Here is a 22,025-nt window from a genome sequence, read left to right as displayed (position 1 = left end):
ATATTGTAAAAATTAAGTTACGAAATTTTTATTAAAATGTTTCTTACACATCGTTATATTGGCTGGGCTGCAAAAATATTCGTTGTGGGCCGCATGCGGCCCGAGGGCCACGAGTTTGACATGCTTGCTCTACAAAATGCCTCACTGACCATAAGCAATGACCAGTGTTAGTGATGACTATTTGACCACTACTGAATCTGAATATTAGTCTTACCTTCACCGCCAGCCTATAAACTCCTTTAAGCAAAGGCAGTTTCTAGCTCATTTATCATAGGTGTTTAACCCACAGTAGATGCATATGTGAGATGGTATAAATTGAATATAGGTTAGATTTCAGGGGGCCTTTTAGTAGTCGCAAAGTACTTTTGTGACTGTCTATACTTACAGGTAATAAAGCTGTATTTCTCTAAAGATTCCTTCATTCAACCCATGTTAATTAAACAGACCTCATGCATTGTGCCGGGCACTAGACAGAGAAGCTATGGGCACCCAAAGGTGAACAGACAGAGCCCTGGTCCTCAGAAGCTGACTGACCCACATGAGAAAGTCAAATGCATAGAAAAGCGCTAACACAGGCATGCTTTGTAGAGTGATGATACTGTACCTCCAGAAAAAAATTAACCAAATAGGGATCTTCCTTCAGCTTTGCACACACAATACAGAGAAACTGAATTTCTTCATTTTCCGTTGGTGTTGCAAGGACTTCACCACAGAGTCGAATTAATTTCTGTTAACAATGTTTTTAAAAATGTTTAAAGTTAGCTTATTTTTCACAAGTATGTACATAAGCATCCATACACCTTGTGGATATTTAAAGTTTTCAAATAATGCAAACAGCCTGCATTATTCAGAAAGGACACTATTTACAATCACCGACATCAAAACAAGTTTACTAGTAATACATTTTTCCAATGCATTATCCCCCCAAAAAATGAATGAGGTATATAAAAAATTCCTTGAGATGTCATAGAAATATAATAAAGACATGAAGTAGATTTAATACCATGTCATACAGAAAGCCCAAGTACTTGCTAATCTGCCTGTAATTTTTAGGATAACTTCCTGTATTATTTGTACTCTTAGGAAAATTACACAATTATTTCTATACCCAAAGCAACCAAACCAAATCACTGTGTGTGGCGGGGACACACACCTGCACGGGCCTGTGCACGTTGATGTGCGGAAGCAGTGGCTGCTTGATTCTGCCCAGGAGTTTGGTGTAGAAGCCCAGCACCTGCTGTTTCATTCCTGGAGGACACTGAGCACAGGAGGGAAGGAAAGGAACAGAGAATACAAACACGCTTACTCAGATGCTTACAGTATAGGAGAGACAATGCATTCGAACATATTTCAACCTCAAGTCAGTGCAATTAGCCAGGATAAAAATGCTCAATTATTAATGCCTGGTATCCTGGAAATAAAATGACATCTGGGACCAGAACATAGCAGATGGGACCAGAGGCTGATGTAATTATAGACACCATGGTGACAGTACGCTGCTGAGATCCGAGCGTGGTTTGGGTGACGTCAGCCTGTTTTCATCCTAAATGCTAAGGTTACATGAAATGATGATTATACTTATCTCTTTGGCAAAGTAAAGCCAGAATGATGTTACTTACGCTAATGGCAGGTAACCAATAACTGACTATCATATAAGTGCAGGAGTAAATAAAGCCTAACACATGTATGTAAATAAAAGGATTTAGGGTATACACTTCTGTGATCTAGGCCAACGACACTGTTTTAAATTAGTTGCAAAGTTATTTAAATTATCATTGTAGGCAATTAATATTTAAAAAAAGAACCACAGTTGTTTTAAATATTTGCTTCAAAGTAGGTAAACCTGATTACTCACATTGTGAATTAAGAGAGTATGAATCAATGTGATGTGTTCTATAATTAACCTGCTTATACTGCCTCAAAACTAAAATACAGTCACAGAATGTGTAGCATTTCTAAAGCATCATCACAGACATGCTATCCAGAAATAATGGAAATTATGTTAAGCACAATATTTTTTAAGATAGCAAATACCTTGCATTATTATGATAAACCACTCCTAGTTACAATTTCCTATATCAAAATATATTTATCAATAGTAGTACAACTACTAAAATTTACTCAAAAAATTTTACTCAAAAATCAATGAATATTTATTCAACTTAGACACTGACAGAACAGAAACACAGATTTTTGGAGTTGAGGCTGTTTGATATCACTCCCTTGTTTTAACAGAAGAGGAAGATTAACCAGGAAGACTTGCTGAAGGGAAGGCTGCCATATATTAGTGACAAAGCCAGGCCTCCTAGCCTGAGCCCCAAGTTCTTCCCCTCCCCTCCCTATCTCTATAAGTTATTTGAAAGTTTTGGAGCACAGAATATTATTTATAGAATACCAGCTTCATAAAGATTTCGCAAGACTCATTAGGCCTAAAAACTTGAACGGTCTCCACTTACTAGGAGAGTTAATGCCAGAATAATCAGTGACAGTCTCTTTCAGGATTATGAAACAGAATTCCTATTTCTGTTTCTATATAATTCCTAATATTTGTACCCCAACTTTCACTGGGTTCCTTCTCACTTCTTTTGTTTCTGAGCAAATGTACTTGAGTTTATTTTCATGAACGTTTGCACTGGGATTCCAGGCTGCCTAACTACCAAGTGTTGTCTAGAGCATTTGGGAGTTTTGCTATCTCTATGGAAAGTCATGTTCATATAGGATGCACGATTTTCATTTTTGTACAACAATGACTTAAGTCCTTCCATGCTTAATGCAATTAATATACTGCCTCAAAACGAAAATAATTAAATGCCTCTATAATTAAATTTAGTACTTGGCAGCTTCTTTATTTCTAAGACGGGAATACATGTGTTACGTGCCTAAGGACATGATGTGGGTTAGAAACTTACATCAGCTTTCCCTAAGGTATATAATGTTTCCAGGATCTTGTGGTGAAGCAAGTATTCCATACATGGCCCCGTCTCTCCAGATTCTCGTTCCTTTTCTTCTTGTACCAATATATCTAACATCTGTTCCAGATGAGAGGGAATATTTGTATCTGTCACTGGGGCTTTGTCATCTAAACGATAAAAAAACGTTCGTCAAACAACCCAACATTTTTAAACTGCGTGTTTAAACTAAATACTTTACTGAATATCAAACTGCATATTTTTAAACTGCAATTTTACACTAAAATACTCTCTATATTTCCCTATCCCTATTCAAACAGAAAAATCTGAACTACACACTTAAATGAGATTTATACTCACAGTATAATTATCTTTGCCAGAATTTAGATGATGCTTTTATCATTTTTTAAAAATCGATTTTTAGAGAGAGAAACACTGATGTGAAAGGGAAACATCCATCGGTTGCCTCCTGCACGCTGGGGATGGAACCAAATTCTGGGCACGTGCCCTGACTGGGAATCAAACCCACAACCTTTTGGTGTATGAGATAGCTCTCCAACCAACTAAGCGACGCAGGCTAGGTGCTTTTGCCCTCTTATTAGAAAACTGAATCAGCCCAGCCAATGTGGTCCAATGGTTGAGCGTTCACTCATAAACCAAGAGGTCAAGGTTCAATTCCTGGTCATGTCCAAGTGACGGGCTCGTCCTCAGTAGGGGATAAACAGGAGGCAGCCTATCGATGATTCTTTCTCATCACTGATGTTTCTGTTTCTTGGACTTTGGGAACAGCTGTCTGTTAATAAGAAGAAGGCCTTTGGTCTCCTCGTGCTTTCATAGACAGAGATGAATTAGGGGCCTGGGGGTCTGACTTCCCAATGCTAAAAGTCATTCAGTGGCAATCAAAACAGAACCTGCCCTCCCTACATGTTCTAGGTTATTAAGCTTAATGTCAAGGCCAACCTTGTTTCTATATAAAGATACTTAAAATTCAGACCATCTACCTGGCTAATGGGAAAAAAAATTTTTTTAATTACAAGTGCATACAAAATTTTTATGTTTATATGCATTTTTCCTGATCTGTTCCCATTTTCCCCCAAATGGCTCTTATTTCTACATTATTATGCATAAAATTAACTTACAGAATATATAGAGGCAAAAGTAGGTGTATAGTTGTTAGTATGGAAAATGAAATAGCAAATGATACAAGAATAAACTATTTCATGGACTCACAACGGTAAACCTACTTTTGCTTCACCCTGTGTATAGTCTGATTTTTATTCATTGCACAAATATAAAGGTGTTTTTTTTTTTTTTCTTTTAAGGCACATCCCCCATAACCCTATCAACTTGCTAAATCAGCTCTCATTTTTTCATGTTTCCTTTCAGTGAAATGACATGTGCCCAGTCTGCATATTCACTAGTGTTTACCTATCATTCCTCAAGGGAGCCCAGTGCCCTGGAGCAATGCTACTGTGCTCCCTGCTTCAGAAGTTGCCACACTTTACCCACAGGGCAGATCCAGCCTTGCCATCTATTTTGATGAATAAAGTTGTATTAGAACAAGGGAATGTCTACTCTCTCACACGTTACAATGGCTGGTTTGCATTACAACAACAGAACTGAGTAGTTACAAAGAGACCAAATGGCCTCCATCTCACCCTTTCCAGCAAAAGTTTGCCCGCCTTGACCTAACTGTTCCCGTTCCCCACATTCACTCTGCATATTCACTGAGAAAAAAATGGAAACCAGAAGGTGACTTCTGAAGACTCCCCACACCACATCTGCCCGCTTCCTGCACTTACACCCAGATGTTCTGCTCTCTACCTTATTTTTATGGAGAAACTGTCCACAATCTATTGTATTTAGTGCTAAGCCTCTGCTTGGGCACTAGGCACTAGTTCCCTCCCTCCATCCCCCTCCCCTTGCCTACATTGCTCAGAAATGATCTCATCTGACTACTATACTCACCTTTCCCTCTCCACTCGATCATTCCATTAAATTATCATTTGCACACTTTCCACCCTAAAGTACCCTTGCCTCCTCTGGCACTACACCTCCCTCCAGCTGCTGCTCCATTTCTCAGCTCCCCTTTACACCAACACTCCCCCCAGCAGCACAACCTCTTGGTTTCTTTTGCTCTTGTTCTCATCCTCCTAATCCCTAGACATCGAGGCCAAGGGCTCAGTTCCTGAACATCTTCTCTCTCCCATCTATCCTTCCTCCCTAGAGAAGCTCATCTGGTCTCAGGCCTCTCAGTTTCATTTCCCTCTAAGTTTAGTGAGATCTCTACCCTGAATGCCTATTTCCAGTTGTCTGCTTGACACATCCAACTATATAGATCATGAGCATCTCCAACTTCATATGTTGAAAATTCTCTTTCAAACCTGCTCCTCCTGCAGTCTCCTCATTCTCTATTTTTCCAGTTTAACTTCCTAAACCAAAGCTCTGGAGACATCTCGCCTTTTATTCTCTCATGCCCAATATCCAATTCTTTGAAACATACCCAGAATACCATCACTTCTTATCACCTTCCACCATCACCTCTCCAACCACTGCAATAGTTCCCTAATCGTTCTACCCCCGAGGGTCACTGACCTCTGCAGCCCTTAGATCTAAATTTTCACAGGAGCCAAAGGCACCCAGTCACCTCTGCTCAAAACACTCCAATGGCTGCCCACCTGAGAGTAGAAGCCAAAGCCCTTGGGGTGGCTTACAAAGTCCTGGGTGAACCCCTGCCCTCCAGCTGTGATGTCATATCCTACAACTTTCTCCTCCTTCCCTCTAGCCATACTGGCTTCCTCATAGTTCCAGGAATTGTCCACTGTACAAGCGCCTGTTCCAGCCTCAGGGCCTGTACACTCCTCCTCTTCCGGCAACTTCTCCTCCCTGGTCGCCCCCACCCCACCCCTCAGCTCCTACTAGCTTCCTCTCTCCCTCAGACTTTAGCTCAGACCAGGCTGGGGCCATGGGGCTTTCTCTGACCTACAATGGCCACCTTCCAGCCCCAGCACACACTCTGCTTCCTCAGCCTGCTTCACGTGTTCCTGAACACCTTCCATCGGACACACTGGAGATATCTATTTGTTGTTTGCTTTCCCCCCAATCAGTATATTAATTTGGTTATGGATTTTGTCTTTTTGATGGTTCCCAGTGCCTGGGAAAATGCCCAGAGTAGGTGCTCACTAGGTGTGTGTGTTTTCTTTAAACAAATCTAAAAGAGCAATTAAAAGTAAATTGCTTACAAATTTACTTCAGAGGTTTTAAGACCAAAATTATAGCCCTTCCCCAAACCTACAAGTATTTCAAATGTGTGTATTTTAAATATAAAATAACTGAAGCCGCGTCTGAAACACATTTTCGTATTCCACACATTTTTCTGTGTAATCAGCAGTAGCATGGTTTCTTACCCGAAGTCTCGATGTAGTAATGGGTGATTGCCTTCCAGTGGTAAACGAAATCTTCTTGTAAAGGGAGCGAGGGTGCTAGCTGCACAAACACACACACAAAGACCACAGTTAAGAAAGTGGCATTCAAGTTCCCCACAAGTACAATTCTGTATTTGTCTACCAATCACGCAAACGCAACATACAAATAAGGGGTGAGCTTCTACTTGCTCCCATTTGCCAGATTTCAAAGAGAAGCAAAATGAGTCAAATCCAAGAAGGTGAAAATGATTTCTTAAGAAAGGGGACACACGTTTACCCACATTATTATTAAACTACAGGGTTATTTTGTTTCCTTCCCCTGAAACTAGTAACTGCATATGAATTCAAAAGCTAACAGTGTTCAGTGAAAACACACAATATTCTATTACTCAAGTATCAGTAAAAGGCCCTTATCAGGCACCGGGCATCTTTGTACCTAGGACTTTGACACGCAGAACAGTAAAACGCTGCTATGTAATTAGTGACACGTCACCACTACTGCGACATGTACCAAAGTCAACCCACAATCAGATTACTGTTCCCACTCTAGCAGCAGGCAGATGTACATCTTTTCTTTAAGCCTACAATAGGCAGGGCGTATTTTTCAGCAAAATGACTACGTGAACAAGACACGATCTATTTTAAGTCCACAAAGTCAAAAATGATTTACATTTTAGCTTTGACATTTACTCCAGAGGTTTTAAGACCAAAATGACAGCCCTTCCTCAAACCTACAAGTATTTCAAACGTGTGTTAGGAAAGACTTGGTGGCTCTGGCCGGTTTTACTCAGTGGTTAGAGCATTGGCCTGCAGACGGAAAGGTCATGGGTTCGATTTCCGGTGAAGGCACGTATCTCAGTTTCAGGTTTGATCTCTGTCGCAAGTTAGGGCGCATGTGGGGGGGCGGGGGGGGGGACCAGTTGATGTGTCTCTCTCACCTGAATGTTTCTCTCTCTCCACCCCTTCTCCCTCCCTTCCTCTCACTGAAGATCAATGGAAAAATATCCTCAGAAAGAAAAGACTTAGTGCACCTTCAACAACATTTTCCTTTGAGGGGGTAGGGAGGAGAGAGAGAGAGAGAGAGAGAGAGAGAGAGAGAGAGAGAGAGACCTCTTTAGTATCATCAACAAATTTTTATCAGAAAGGGCAGAGTTGGCCCAGCTCACTTAGGAACAAATAGGTTTCTATTCTGGTAACCTTACTCTGCAGGGTACTATACTTCATCTAGACAGACGACCTAAGAGGTCATGTTACTCCTGCCCTTTCACGTGTTCCCTTTTGATTTCTTGGTGTCCCCAGCAGAGAACTCAAAGTTCGAAGCCCTGTGACAACAACTTCCAAACTATTGGGCAATTACAGCCTCTGGTTCCAATCCAGGGGGTGAAATGTATTCAGGGAGAAAGGCCCGAGAAGGGCTCAGCACGCATCACCATCTTCCTGCTGCTGGCTCGCCCCTCCTTGCCATTCTCACCCTCTGATAACCCTGGGCTAAGAGAACACAAGTACTCGTCTCATTTTCAAATAAATTTTATGAAAACATTTTAAACACTCTAAAACCTTTAACAAAGTTAAAACCTTTGGGAGTACTGTACTTCAAGAACATGGAGAGAGAAATTACTTGTGGGAGGCTGAAGGGGGGAAATAGAAAAATAAGAATGAAGGTGTTCATTTGGAAACACAATATTCTTGAAATTTCTAAGTTTTTTTTTTTTAAAAAAAAAATAGGTTTTAATCAGCTTGTTTGGGGAATCTTTTTCAAAACATAAAATTTCTCTTGTTTTTATAGACTTTTTTTTTTGTTAATATACTGGCTTTACATATAGTTAAATGTATTAACAATCAGGACAAACTCAAATGAAATTTGGCATTTCAAGAAATGTATTTAGTTTCTTAAGTATAAGTGTGTGATTTGTTAAATTTTGCTGCAGAACCTCCTGAATATATAAGATCACAGCATCCTTGTTCCAAATTACGTTACCCATGGGATTTAACTCTATTTCCAGGGTAAGCCACTAGATCCGAGGCCTGGCTTACACCATTTGTGTCAGGACCTTTGTCATTACAAATTCAAAGGATGATGTCTTTGCTTACATATAAAATATCCCTCTTCTAGGAGTTTGATTTAAAGAAAAAATACTATTTAAGCTGCTGGCGAAATAGTTCTAAATTGCTAATAACTTAGTTTAGTAACAATCTAGTTCCAACATGAATAAATTTCCTGATTTATGTAAAACTTCCTAGTGAACCTGCCTCTTCCATTACTAATTCTCACATGCAAATTACCTGCTTTATCATTGCATAAAAACATGTATGCTCTGGGTAAAAAAAAAAGGGGGGGAAGAGATGTGTGAATCAGCCTGAGGGGATTCTAACCTGAGTTAACTTGAACAATACATAGTTTCAATTCTTGAAAATTCACATAATCCATACCTCAAAGTAAATTGACGTAAGTGCCTAACTTACCCACAGCTTTCTCTGGGAAATCTGCCAGCTTCCTGCATAGAATATAGTCCTTTCCACCCATGCTATGAAACCCCCTACCACCTGCCCCGTCTCTCCTAGTCCTCACCCCACATCTTTCATTGTTGAATTATCCATCTTCTCCAAGAGTCTGTCTGTAAACTCTACAAAGGCTGGGAATGTGTCATCTTTTTCTTCACTGAATCCCCAGTTCCCAACTCAGCGATGGCATTGAGGAACCATCCGATATCTACTGAGCGGCTATATGAATGGCACAGCAGTTGCCACATGTAATAGGTAGCTATGTGCCAGGAGATGTGCTAGAAAGCTTGCACTTACTGTGTGTGGTCTTACAATTTCACAATAAAAGCCTTCTTTTCCAAAACAAAACTCCTATTAAGACCCAAAGCCAGGTAACTGACTTGCCCAAGGAAACACTGCTTGTAACGAGAAACCCGGACTATCTGTCTTCAACATGCCTACCGCACAGAGGACCTACACTGATGGCCCACACGAGAACTGGTGTCCTCAAAGCCACTCCTGAATGCCGTCACACGTGTATCATGAACGCTCCGTGCCCAGATCTTTTCAAATGCTGCTCCTTCACCCCAACTTCTCTAATGCCCTTCCTTTGGTCTCCGCCTCCCAAGTCCAGCTCAAGCCTCATGTCCTCCAGAGAGCCCTTCCCAGCTACTCCAATCCCAAGTGCCTGCTCCCTTCCTCCCTTGGAACTCATTGGCTGAACAGCAATTCAAATAATAATAATAATGATAATGATGATAATGGTTAACATTTGCTGAGCACTTGCTATGTGCCAGGCACTGCACTAAGCACTTCAGGTACATGATCTCATTTAAATTTTCACCACAATTCTAAGACATAGGGACTGGAACCCTGTTCTGTCTGGCTTTGAGGGCGAAGCCTCAGTCTTGTGTTTATACTTTAACTGCCTGTGTATTTATTTGTTTTGTCTCCCAAATGAGACTGTAAACATTGTGGGCAAGGACAGGGATAATACATCTGTGTCTCTCTTACGCGGGGCGCTCATCAAATACTTGCTGGACGACCCAAAAGTGAAGTTAGAAACCGCTTGTTGGAAAAGAATGCATGTCAGAAAGCACGACATTCTGTTCGGCCTGAGGTTTTCGTTCCCAGGGCAGAGTCCTTTTTAAAAGAAAGAGCTGCCCCCCCAAAATCAAGATGAACTCTTCACTGTAATTTCCAATCAATGAAAGATGGCTTCAATTGAACTAATTCGTTAAAATGAATAAGACTTTCTTCCCTCACTGCCCTTTCTCCTCTTGGAATTAAGTCTGCCCTCCAAGGATGGAACTGGCTGGAAATTAAAAGATACCAGTCCCTGGCAGATTACCCAGCACAGACGAGGCCCTCCACAATACTGACGTGTGCTAATTGGGAGGTATTTTATTTACTACCCTTTGGGGAATTTGTACTGAAATGATCCAGGCCAGCTTCAGAACAAGAGAGGCCTGATTTCAGATCTGTGACATGGGGCAACTTACAAACAGATTCGTTTCGTAACTCCTACTGGCCAACCCTTTCTATCCTGAAGAGGGACTGTCATTTCTAAAACGAGAGGCAAGAATGACAAGTTACGTTTTGGATCAAGGTGTGAATTTCTCTCCTAAACTCAAATCGCACTCTATCAGCTAAATAACACGTTTTCAAATACTAACCTTCGAAACTATCTTAGTGTTTTGCTTTTTTTCTTGTAAGTAGTTAACAGGAAGTGAAGGGAAACCATTACATCTACCTTTAAATCGCACTTAAATGAATAAGTATCTGGTCACCCCTAAAATAACAAACCACCTGAAGGCTGATCCGATGGGATCAAGAAACCTAAATGTAATAACACCAAATGGGAAAACATTACTCATGCGATGACAAGCTGAAAAAGGTCGTGTCCGAGTTTGCATGCAAGATTAGCTCCTGTCTCCGTACAATCCTGATAATTATATTAAATGTGATACTGTATCAGAAAGTACTAATTGGGCATACCAAGGAAAAGGAATACAGAGAAAAGCGAATGAAAAGAAGCGAGGAACAGGAAGCTGAGCTTACAGAAAGCCACGCTGAGCAAATAACTGGAACGTAATAAATGGAAACCAATCCGGGGCTAGGAAAAGGTACTCCTCAAGTGCCACCCAGATGGCTCACTGGGTTGCTTTCCTTGAGACGTGCGTTCATGCCCAAGAGATATGTTAGAAGGAAAAAAACAGCGTGTCAACATTTGTTCATGGGTTTTCCCCTCCTGGCCAGGCAACCTGGGGACTAGGGCAGCTGAAAACATCAACTTGGAGCCACTAAAAACCATGTTCCTAAATTCAGCGTGGCAGTTCTGAGGTCAATATGATCTAACTTTCTCACTAACCTCAGCAGAGTAAAGAACCTGGATGTTACAGAACCAGTGTCAGACGATCTACATGGGTAATTTGACAGATGCTTACATACACAATTACGAAAAGATAATGAGGCCCTAAAACACGGGCCTCAGGCACAACACGAGTCTTTCCTGGGAGAGCAGGCAAGTCATCCTTTTCTAAGAACTTATTTCTATAGATATGAGCCTGGCAGGGAAAGGATATAAATAATGTTCTACATTTTTATTCTCGATGCTCTCAATACGAAACCATTCAGTGTTGAAAGTGACTGTTGTTAAGGAATCATGTAAAAAAAAGTAAATATCACAAATTTTAATCTAATTCTTTCAACATAAAGACGCTGCAGACTGTGTACACGAAGGGACACCCCTCCCCCACGTGTCACCCAGCTCTTCATTCACAAACACTTCCTTTCTTGATTTGACACACACACGTTTTCCCAAGAACCTTTTAGTAACGCTAAAATGACCCAAAAAACATTTCCCACCTGGCACTTGAAATAATTGTACCCAAGTTTGTTTTCATGACTGGGTTTTTAAAAATCTGTTATTTTTATCGCCTGGCAATAAGAACTGTCCTAGTGTGATTGTTTTTGTTTAAAATAAAAGTGGTGTGTCTTTTCATGGGCTCTGCCCCCCAATCTGAACACAGAAAAGAGAATGACATTTAAAAAAAAAAATCAGCAAAGTAACAGTTCTTTCTCAGGATGCACTTTCCCATTCGGGCAGCCCTCCCAGAGGCAAGGAAAGCAACGCAGGGGAAGCCACTAGGCCCCTGGGTCTCCCACCAGCCGCCGGACACACCGGTGCGGGCCTGCGGGGACCTGTGAACGGTGCGCGTCTACGCGGGGGTCCCAGCGCCTCGGAGGCCAGCACAATGGCAGGATGATGGACGCAGGGCGTCCAGGAAGAGGAGGCAGGAGAGGAAACAGATGGCGGGGCTCGGGCTGCGAACCCCACTGGGAGCCCCTCCAAGCTCCCGGGTGTCACAGCCATCACCCCGTCCCCCCGGCCGGGCCTGCGCGCACAGAGCCGGCGGCCGGGGCCATGGCACGGGGTCGGGTGGGCTGCGTCCTCGCCGGGGTCGCCCCAAGGTAGGCGCGCACCTTCCGGCTCCCCCGCCCCCCCAAAAAAACAAAACAAAACAAAACAAAACAAAACAAACCCTGACCCAGCCGTGTGGGGCCGTTTCTTTTGTCTGGCTCCAGGCTGAGGACTTTCTGCCGGGAAGCTAACGGTCACGGCGGGGGGGAGGGGGGGCGCTAGGTGCTCCCCGGCTCCCCGTCCCCCATCAGGGAATCGGGGACACCCCCTCCCCGGCGGCAGGCCCGGTCCTCCCGGGCACCCCCCGACCACCCCGCAGCCGGGGGGACGAGCCCCCGCCGGGCCCGGCAGGACGGGGACCTCCGGAGGGGACCTGCCCGGAGCCAGGCCCAGGCCCCGGCCCCGGCGGCCGGCCTCGCCCTCGCCCTGGGGAGCCGGGCCGCGGCGCCGGGCCGGGCAGGGAGCTAGGCCGCCGGGGCCTGGCCTTTCCGCCTCCGCGGCCTGGGCTTACCGCCTCCACGGCGTGCTGCAGGATGGACGTGAACTTGGAGAACATCCTGTCCCGGGACTGCAGCAGCCGCTCCCGGGACGACCGGGAGAGCTCCTCGATGCGCCGCCGCCGGCCCTGCTGCGGCTGCCGGGGCCGCTCCAGAGTGGAGGCCGGTGGGCGCCGAGGCCGAGCGGGAGCCGGGAGCCGGGAGCCGGGGGGCGGGCGGCGGGCGGCGGGGCCCGGGGGCGGCGGGCGGCGGGCGGCGCGGGGACGTGGCGGGCAGGGCGGTCCGGCGATCGGGCCCGCGGCGCTCCGGCGGCTCCGGCGGCGGCGGCGGGGACACGGTGGCAGCCCCGCCGGCCCGGTTCCTTCCGCCCGCCGTGCCCCGCGCGGCCTGCAGGGGGCGCCGGCGCGGCCGGGGAGCGGGGCCAGGCCTGGCCCGCAGGCGCCGGGGCGGAGAGGCCGCGGCCGGGCTGGGAGGGAGCCGGGCCCCGCGCAGCAGCCGCCGCCCGCCCCGGGCTTCCGGGCGCCGCGGACCCCCTCGGTGCTCAGGGTCGAACCCGCAGCCAGCCTCCCGGTTGTGTTGCGGGTGGAAAGCACACGCCGATGTCGTAGGGAAGCGTGGCCTTATTCGTATGTGGCAGGCTGGGCTCATCTTTTTTTTTTTTTTTTTTTTGAGTCATAAATATTAAAACCATTTTTATGATTTCAATTTCCTATTCCAGTTTTGTATTTGATAAACAACCTTTTCATCTATTGATTGGCCATTAATTTTTCTACTGTGAGTTGGATGTTTTTTTTTAATTTTGGGAAAATGTATTATTCAATTACAGTTTACATTCAATATTATTTTGTATTAGTTTCACATCTAAAGCATGGGTTCGTCTTTGAAGGGTAGCGTTGGAAGAACCGTATGAAAAAGCACCGTATTCTTAAGACAAAGCGCACCCTGGATTTAAATGCTAGACATGAGAACAAATCAGCTGACACTGGTGAAATGGCTTTGCCAAATGTAAAATACATTCCTAGGACTAATTATTCAGCATTAAAATAGGAAGCCCCGCCCAGCCTGCCTGGCTCAGTGGCTGAGGATTGATTTTATGAGCTAGGAGGTCAGAGGGTACATTGCCTGGGTTGCGGGCTCCATCCCCAGTGTGGGCAATGAGCCCTTCTCATCATTGATGTTTCTCCCTCTCTCCTGTCTTCCTCTCTGAAATCAAAAAAAAAAAAAATATTTATGTATTTAAATAAATAAATAATAAAATAGGAAGCCCCAAACGGACCAACGGTGAAATGGGACAGTTCATCTGTTTCCTGGCTTATGCTCGGGCGCAATGAACTCATCCGAAGGGATTCTAGGAAATGGCAGGGCACAGATACGCGGAGCTACAATGTAAGCAATGGGGCAGAGGCTTCTTAAAATGCGATGCCACCGCGCGCATAAAGCCCTGGAGAAACACAGTTCCGGCTGCTGAAGTTTAGGACGGGTTGATACCAACCATGAAAAATGTTCATTCATATCCTGGAGAACTTGGTGTTTGTTTTTGCTAGCGCTGGTGTTTTATCAAAAGGTCCTTGATAAGATGATGAGGGCGGTGTAAGTGTTGCACAGCCAGTGATGAAAACATGTCCTGGCCCTTGTACCAGAAAAGGCAGAGAAGGCAGCCAGCGGTGCAGCGAGGTTAAGAGAGACTCGGGAGCTAAGGAGCCTAAGTTGAAATCCCAGCTCTGCCCCTCACTGTAGACAGTAATGTTACCACCATGTGCTTTAGTGTCCTCATCTCCAAAATCCGAGAGGTCCGACCAGCGTGGCTCAGGGGTTGAGCATTGACCTCTGAACCAGGAGGTCACGGTTGGAGTCCATGTCAGGGCACATGCCCAGGTTGTGGGCACCATCCCCAGTGTGGGGCCTGCAGGAGGCAGCCGGTCAATGATTTTTCTCTCATTATTGATGTTTTCATCTCTCCCTTCCTCTCCCTTCCTCTCTGAAATCAATAAAAAAGTATATACATTTTAAAAATAAAAATAGAGAATAGCACAAAGTTGTGTGGGACTTAATTAATATATGTAAAACAGTGCCCAGCCCATAGTAAGCAATACATAGGCACTTGGTATTATCATTATTATTATTGTTGGCAATGATAGTATTTGGGAAAAAAAAATAGGGCCAGAAGTCAAGCTTTAGGGAGAGGACTTTATTTATTTGCATACATTTTTCACCCTTACAGCAAGGATAGCTGCCAAATTCCTCTCACTGAGCCAGGGATCCTCGTGGTGTCCGTGGAAAACTTGCCCCTCACTTAGCGCACTACCTCCACTTGTGAGTCCATGGGCCACCAGCGGCCTCAACAGCATGCTCTAGCAATGTGCTGAAGGAGGAGACCGTGGCCAGTCTTGTCTTCCTTTCTCCTCTGTTCATGTTGCTTGAATCCATGAATGGCAGGTAGATTTGGCCTTAATTTACGGTGTACTGGCCCCAGAATGCTGGGTCATGTTCTCTTGTTGGCTGAACGCTGACTGACATGCACGCCTACGCAGATTTTGGCTAATTGTGTCTGCTTCAGCCAACAGTCCATAATGGCTATTATTACTATCATTATTCACACAGGTTAAGATGGCTAGTCGTATTATTAACCATACTTATTTTCCTGACCTATTGTCCCACATTCATGTGGCATTTGGCATTTTCATCATGCCTCAGCACCACTAATTGTACGGGGAGGTCTGTGTAAGACGGGCTTCCTTAGAGTTGTTCGCATTTGATGATGCCCGTCTTTGTATACTTTATTATCAGCACAATAAAGTATATGGTCTACTCTAGATGAATAGCAATATTTATGAAGATGATTCACCTGCCTCATATCTCTGTTCCAAGACATACAAGTTGGGCCAGAATTGTAATTGAGCAGATATCCTTGCCTCCTCGTCTCATCCTCGATGCCTGTGGTCCTGAGATTATCACCTGCCTTTTGCAAGGGCAGAAATGAGCCTCCCTCAAGGAAGTGGGATTTGAGAACACACATCAGAGGCTTCCCTTGGCATCCTAAGCCCATATATGCGGTTGCCGGAAACTCCTCAATTAGAACTTTATTCCTGTGGCTTAAACCAAATAAGAAATACTAAAATACTCTTCCGAGAGATTACAGACACATTAAACTCTATCCTTCATTACGCCTCAGGGGGAGTGTGAATGAATGTGTTAAATTCTTCTCTGAATGAAGTTTAATCCGTGAGGACACAGAAAAAAAAAATGCATAAAATTGAAAATTAGTTGGGATGGAGTTGAAAAAAAGAGACAGAAAAAGGAAATGGAGTTAGATGATGCCTACTTCCGAAGTTTGGCAGACTTCTGGTGAAGTGTGTGGGTTGAATTTAGCCATATTCCCTTCCCAAACGCCATTAAAATTAAGGGGATTTCTCAAGGTATAAACTCGAGAGGGCTAATAAAGTCAGAGAGGAGAGGACAGCAATAAAATTCTGAGAATTGGGAAGTTTCTGTAAAGGAGGTGAATCCTAAGGCAGCAATTAAGAAAACGGAGAACCAAAGTAATGTATTCATCCATCCATAAAACCTCTCAGGATCTGGTGGCATTAGGAACCTCTGGAAGTGGAAATAATAGGGGGACCACAAATAGCAGAATGAATTAGAAGTCTGGTTGTTGGCTAACTGCCCCTTCCCACCCTGGTAGAAGATTAGAGATTACCCGGACAATACAGAAGGTCCATATTGGGGGGTTGGGGTGGGGGTGATGGGTGGAGGGAGAAGAAGAAGAGGATTAAGTGAAAAGTGAAAAAAATCTTGTAAATATTGAGATGCATGTCCTCCATCCTCATCCTCCTCTTGGCACAGAATATAGGCCGCAGACTGATCTCTCCAGGTGGAGATAGGAAGAGTTCTCGCTGGAGAAGCTGACAGGCCATAGGAATAGACCTGAAGCTCCTGGCAAGGGAGCCCAGGCTACTCTGCAGTGTAGCCCTCAGCGGGCAAGCTCTGTCTGCATGCTGAGAGCTGCAAACAGGTTTTTCAGGGATTTCTTAAATAGGGTCAGACAGCCTGGGGTCATCCACAATTCAAAGAAAGCTGGTAACATTAGTGATGGAGACCAAAAGAAAAAATAAAGAGACAGGACAGAAAAAGAAACTTGGAGGAAACACAGTTGCTTGCATTCAACAGATTGGGAGAGATGGAGAAGAAATCTTAAAAAAAAAAAAAAGAAAGAAAGAAAGAAAGAAAGAAAGAAAGAAAGAAAGAAAGAAAAGAAACAAAAAACAACAATAAAAACACTATCACTAATATTTCCAGAGAGATAAAAGATACTGCATCAGTAAAACATGATTATTATGTTATTTTTTAAAGCACCATTTAGAGAGCCTTTATAAATCAAGAATAATGGTAACAGAACTTTAAGAACAACACACAAAAAAGATGAAAAGTAAACTTGAAAAAATTTCCCAAAGACTAGAGCAAAAATGATACAGAGATGAACACTTGGGGGGCGGTGTGTAAAAAAATAGAGGGGCCAGTCCAGCAGACCGAACATCTAAATAATTGAAGAAAGTAAAAAGAGGAAATCATTAAACTAATAATTTAATATAATTTTATAGATCTTAAAGGCATGACTATCCACATTCAGAGAGTGCATTAAATACCAGAATAATGACTGCAAACAGACTCACCCTAGTGGCCATTGTTGTAAAATTTCAGAACACTGGGTTCAGAGAAAGATCCTATAAAACTTGTAATGAGGAGAGGAAAAAGAAAAGGAGTTCATACAAAGAATCAGTAATTATAATGAATTACACTTTTTTAACAACAACAACAACACGGGACGTGAGAAGTCATTGGGGCAAAGCCTTCTAAATTCAGAGGAAAAAAAATTTTCCATCTAAATCCTATTGCTAAGGAACTGTCAATTCAGTGTGAAGGTAGATTAACTCGTGTCAGATGTGCCAAGTATTGAAAGCTTTTCCTGTCTTGCACTCTTTCTAAGGAAGCGATCAGAAGTTGTGTTTCACCGAAACTCGGGGAGTAGGCCAAAGGAGAAAATGACGAGGGAACTAGATAACAGTGCCCACCACAAGACGGTGATGAAGGAAATGTCTAAGATAATGGTGAAGCAGAATCGCAGCATGACAACTATTCCTCAAGCTGGGATAGCAAGCAGGTCAGAAGAGATTTCCTCAAGAAGATGAAACTGAGAGAGGGAATAGCTCTGAGTTTGAGTAGATCTACAGTAGAGGAGCAGAGCTTGATGTTGGCTTAGTGATAAATACAAAGAAAACAAGACAAAGAAGAAACCTAGAAAAATAAAATACTGTGCAGGAACACGTAAGCATAGTATCCATGGCTCAACTGTAAATAGTGTTGACATAGCCATAATAATGTAAACACTGATCTAATTAAAGTTGTGGTATTGCTCTATTGAGAAGATGAAAAGATGGATGTGTGGTGGAGATGGAGATAGGGGAGGGTGTGTAAGAGAGAAAGCTAAGGCCCCTGTAATGGGAAAACATTAGATATTGCTTAAAACAGAGATATCAAGAAGTAGCAGGCATATTATTTAACAAAAGGAAGTAATAAAAGAGTCCACTCAAAGTGCGAAAAAAGGTTGCCTGTGTGGAGCAGGAAATGAGGAGTTTTGGAGAAAGAGCAGGGTCGTTCATAACAAACCTCGTAAAAGCTCTTGAATAAACAATATGCTGGTGTAACTGATATGCCCAAAGCTAGTTTGGCCAAGGGAGAAACTAGAGGCAAGAAACCATTTTTAGTGCTTTCTACAGAAACTGGAAGATAATGCTTGTTTGTTGTTTTAAGCTACTAATTTGGAGGTAATTCGTTAAGCAGCAATCTATACTAATAAAAGGGTATTATGCTAATTAGACCAGACATCTTCCAGACAACCTTCTGGATGTCCTCTGGACAAAGCTACAGTGGTGGGGGCTGAGGCAGAGGCAATTAGGGGTGATCAGGCTGGCAGGGGCAAGCAATTAGGGGGTGACTATACAGTCAAGGGAGAGCAGTTAGGGGGTGACCAAGCTGGCAGGAGAGAACGTTAGGGGGGGCCACCAGACCGGCAGGGGAGAGTGGTTAGAAGGTGATCAGAAGCAGTTAGGGGCAATCAGGCAAGCAGGCAGGTGAGCAGTTAGGAGCCAGCAGTCCCGGATTATGAGAGGGATCCCCTATTGGAGAGGGTGCAGGCAGGGCTGAGGGACCTCCCACCCTCATGCATGAATTTCATGTACCAGGCCTTTAGTACATAAATAATTCAGAGAGTTTTTGTGACTTGCTCAAAGTCACTGGAGGCTGATTTCCAATGAGAGCAGAGGATTCCTGACTCAATGTTCTATTAGATCCATTGTATGCTGGTCCCTTGGACTTCTTTTGTCCTTGGACACACACCGATTCAGAAAGTGTTAATAACTACCTAAAAGTTCTGTTTTGTTTGTAGGCAAAATGAAATGAAAGTTGGGCCACTCTTCCTCATGGACTGCAGAATACGGTTCAATAAGGTAAAGATGTACTTTGACCTTGCCATGGCGTAATGCATAAGCATTTCTATCTTCCTGCCACAATTTCTGGAAGGATAGAGATGACTGATTCAACTGTGTGCAATAGCTTGGTGATAAAACCAGAAATATAACTTCTACTTGACTTCTTTTAACCATTCCATAAGAATGACAGAGCAGTGGTCGACAAACTCATTCGTCGACAGAGCCAAATATCAACAGTACAACGATTGAAATTTCTTTTGAGAGAAAAAAAAAATTAAACTTAACGATATAGGTAGGTACATTGTTATTAACTTAATTAGGGTACGTGGTATTTTGTGGAACAGCCACACTCAAGGGGCCAAAGAGCAGCATGTGGCTCGCAAGCCGCTGTTTGCCAACCACTGACATAGAGTATGCAGTGTTATTCAGTCATGTAAGTGCTTCAAGAATTCTGACCTTCCTGTGCAGTGAATCAGTGACAGGACCTCGTGTCTGCATTTCTGTCTGCTGTCTCTAAATGGAATATTCAGAGAAGGGCAAATTGCCAAAAAGGCACTTTGTGGCTTCCATTTCCCTGCTGTAGAGTCTCCCATTTGGATGCACATGATTATTGTGTTAGCGTTTTGCATGGCCTGTGACTTACAGTTTGGGTCTCAGTTTTTAAAAATGTAATCATACAACATTCTTATTTTTTTTCCTTCCTTAAGGATATAGTTAGAAAAGCAGGGGGGGGGGGGTGTGGGAGTAGAAAATTGGGTTTGGGTTTCACTAGAACATGGATAGTTTTAAAAGTTAATTTCAAGTGTTGTTGAGGCTCCATGAACTCGCACCAACTTTTAGATATATTTCCAATTATTCCTTATTACAGTCAGTAAGTTAATGTTCCACCCTGTTTCCCTGAAAATAAGACAGTGTCTTATATTAATTTTTTTCTCCCAAGGTTGCACTAGGTGTTATTTTTAGGGGATGTCTTATCTTTCCATGCACTAGGTCTTATTTTCAGAGGATGCCTTATTTTCGGGGAAACACGGTATCATATATTCCCAGCATTAGGGCGATTCTTGGGTGTTTACATATTTTTTTCTCACTATCATTGAAAAAAAAAATTGCCAGCTATTCCCTAGTATCACTTATTTTCTTGAGAGTCATAGTAAGATAATTTTCACTCCCTTGACATTTTAGCATTTACACGCACGCACATACACACACACACACACACACACACACACACACATACACACACGCATGACCAACTTATACTACAAAAATATTGTTAACGGAACATAATTTTAAAGGGTGGGTTCTATATTTTATCTGGCAACCCTACCATTTTTTTTAACCTAGTAACTTTTTTTTTGTTTACATTCAGTATTAGTTTCAGGTGTACAGCACAGCGGTTAGTCAATCATATACTTTACAAAGGGATCCTCCTGATATTCCCAGTACACACCTGGCACTATACATAATCACTGCAATATTATTGACTGTATTCTGTGTGCTGTCCTGTACGTCCCATTATTTTCTAGCACAGTGCCACTTGGCTTTTAGTGCCACCTGTAGGTGGCAGTCTAATCAAATAATTTCATGAGAGCTGCTTGGCAAATCCAAGTTTAATACTATATTATTTATCCTATCCTATCGTATTGTTAATAAGGCTATTATTAAAATATTTCTAAGAATACTAATTTTTATATAAATGAAGTTTTCACAAAAGAGAGATACATTTTGAAGTTGCTAGAAATGAAATAGAATTCAGTCCTTATTCCACAACCTACCATCAAACAGATTCAAAGCCCCAAATGGTCCAAATCCAGTAAGCTACAGGGCCTTTTATACTTTCACTAGAGGCCCGGTGCATGAAATTTGTGCAAGGGGCTCGGCCCTCACAGCCCCGGCTGCCTCGGCTGGTCCTTGCAGCCCAGCTTTGTCCAGAAGGTCGTCTGGAAGGTTGTTCTGTTGTTCAGTCTAATTAGCATATTAGCTCTTTATTGATAGGATGATATTTTGAGAATTCTTTAATTTTTCATGATATTGTAATTAAGATTTTTTTCCTTATATTTTCTAGCAGACTACTTCTGATGTGTAAGATAGCTACTGAATTTTGTATGTTTAATTTGTTTTAGACCATACTCTATAGTTTAAATAGTATTACTATAAATATTCTTGGATTTTATAATAGACAATTAAATTATCTGCAAGTAATATACTCGTCTCTCTTTTAAAATATAGCAATAAATCTTTCTTCTACTTTTAAAACAACTAAATATAGCTATATCAAACATAAATATTAACAAGAAAGATATTGTATTGATGCTCTTAAAAAACATTTTTTCTAAAACAAGGTTTCCTTATTCACTCAAAACAATTGTTATTATTATAATAGTTTCATTCTGTAATCCAAAAATACAGCCATAACCTTGTAATTATATTTACAGGTGAATGATGTAATATAGAACTACATAAAAACAGGAACTCAATGATCATTTGTTCCCACATTCATGCATACTCCCCTCTGCCTATTCCGCTAAGAGGGCTTCTTATCACAGAGGTCTGAATTCTTACAAAGCCAAGGATAGACATCCGTAAAGTTCAATAAGGTCCCTCAGCAACATATTCCTTTGTCAAATACTGTATTCTAGAGAAGAACAAGTATACGTTCTTTTGAATTTCAGTGCAATAGCCTTTATTTTTTTAACAGAAAAGTTATATCTCTTTCTGGTTGCTACCATTACTCCTTATCTTTTGAGCTGTGACCGTTATCTTAGCACTGCACAAAACAGGGCACACCCCCTTTCCATGGCTCA

General features: G+C 42.8%; 1 protein-coding gene and 1 long non-coding RNA gene across 2 annotated transcripts in view; one reads left to right on the top strand and one right to left on the bottom strand.

The window, feature by feature from the left end:
- FHIP2A (FHF complex subunit HOOK interacting protein 2A) overlaps positions 1–13,124 on the bottom strand; it is a 25,261-nt gene extending 12,137 nt beyond the window's left edge. The window contains exons 1-5 of the mRNA XM_084903601.1: positions 12,751–13,124; positions 6,317–6,395; positions 2,910–3,079; positions 1,154–1,258; positions 605–727 (exon numbers count right to left, since the gene is read on the bottom strand). Of these exons, the coding sequence (XP_084759727.1) occupies positions 605–727; positions 1,154–1,258; positions 2,910–3,079; positions 6,317–6,395; positions 12,751–12,795 (522 nt within the window). The 5' untranslated portion in view covers positions 12,796–13,124. The remainder of the gene's footprint in view (positions 1–604; positions 728–1,153; positions 1,259–2,909; positions 3,080–6,316; positions 6,396–12,750) is intronic.
- LOC311632314 lies at positions 7,406–22,025 on the top strand. The gene is made up of 3 exons (XR_014796766.1): positions 7,406–12,289; positions 19,179–19,239; positions 21,920–22,025. It is a non-coding gene; the product is annotated as an uncharacterized lncRNA (long non-coding RNA).

This window comes from Pipistrellus hanaki (genome assembly GCF_964339955.1).
Source record: "Pipistrellus hanaki genome assembly, chromosome: 14".
Taxonomy (NCBI): domain Eukaryota; kingdom Metazoa; phylum Chordata; class Mammalia; order Chiroptera; family Vespertilionidae; genus Pipistrellus; species Pipistrellus hanaki.
The sequence above is the reverse complement of the archived record's forward strand: the minus strand, read 5'-3'. Positions and strand labels throughout refer to the sequence as shown.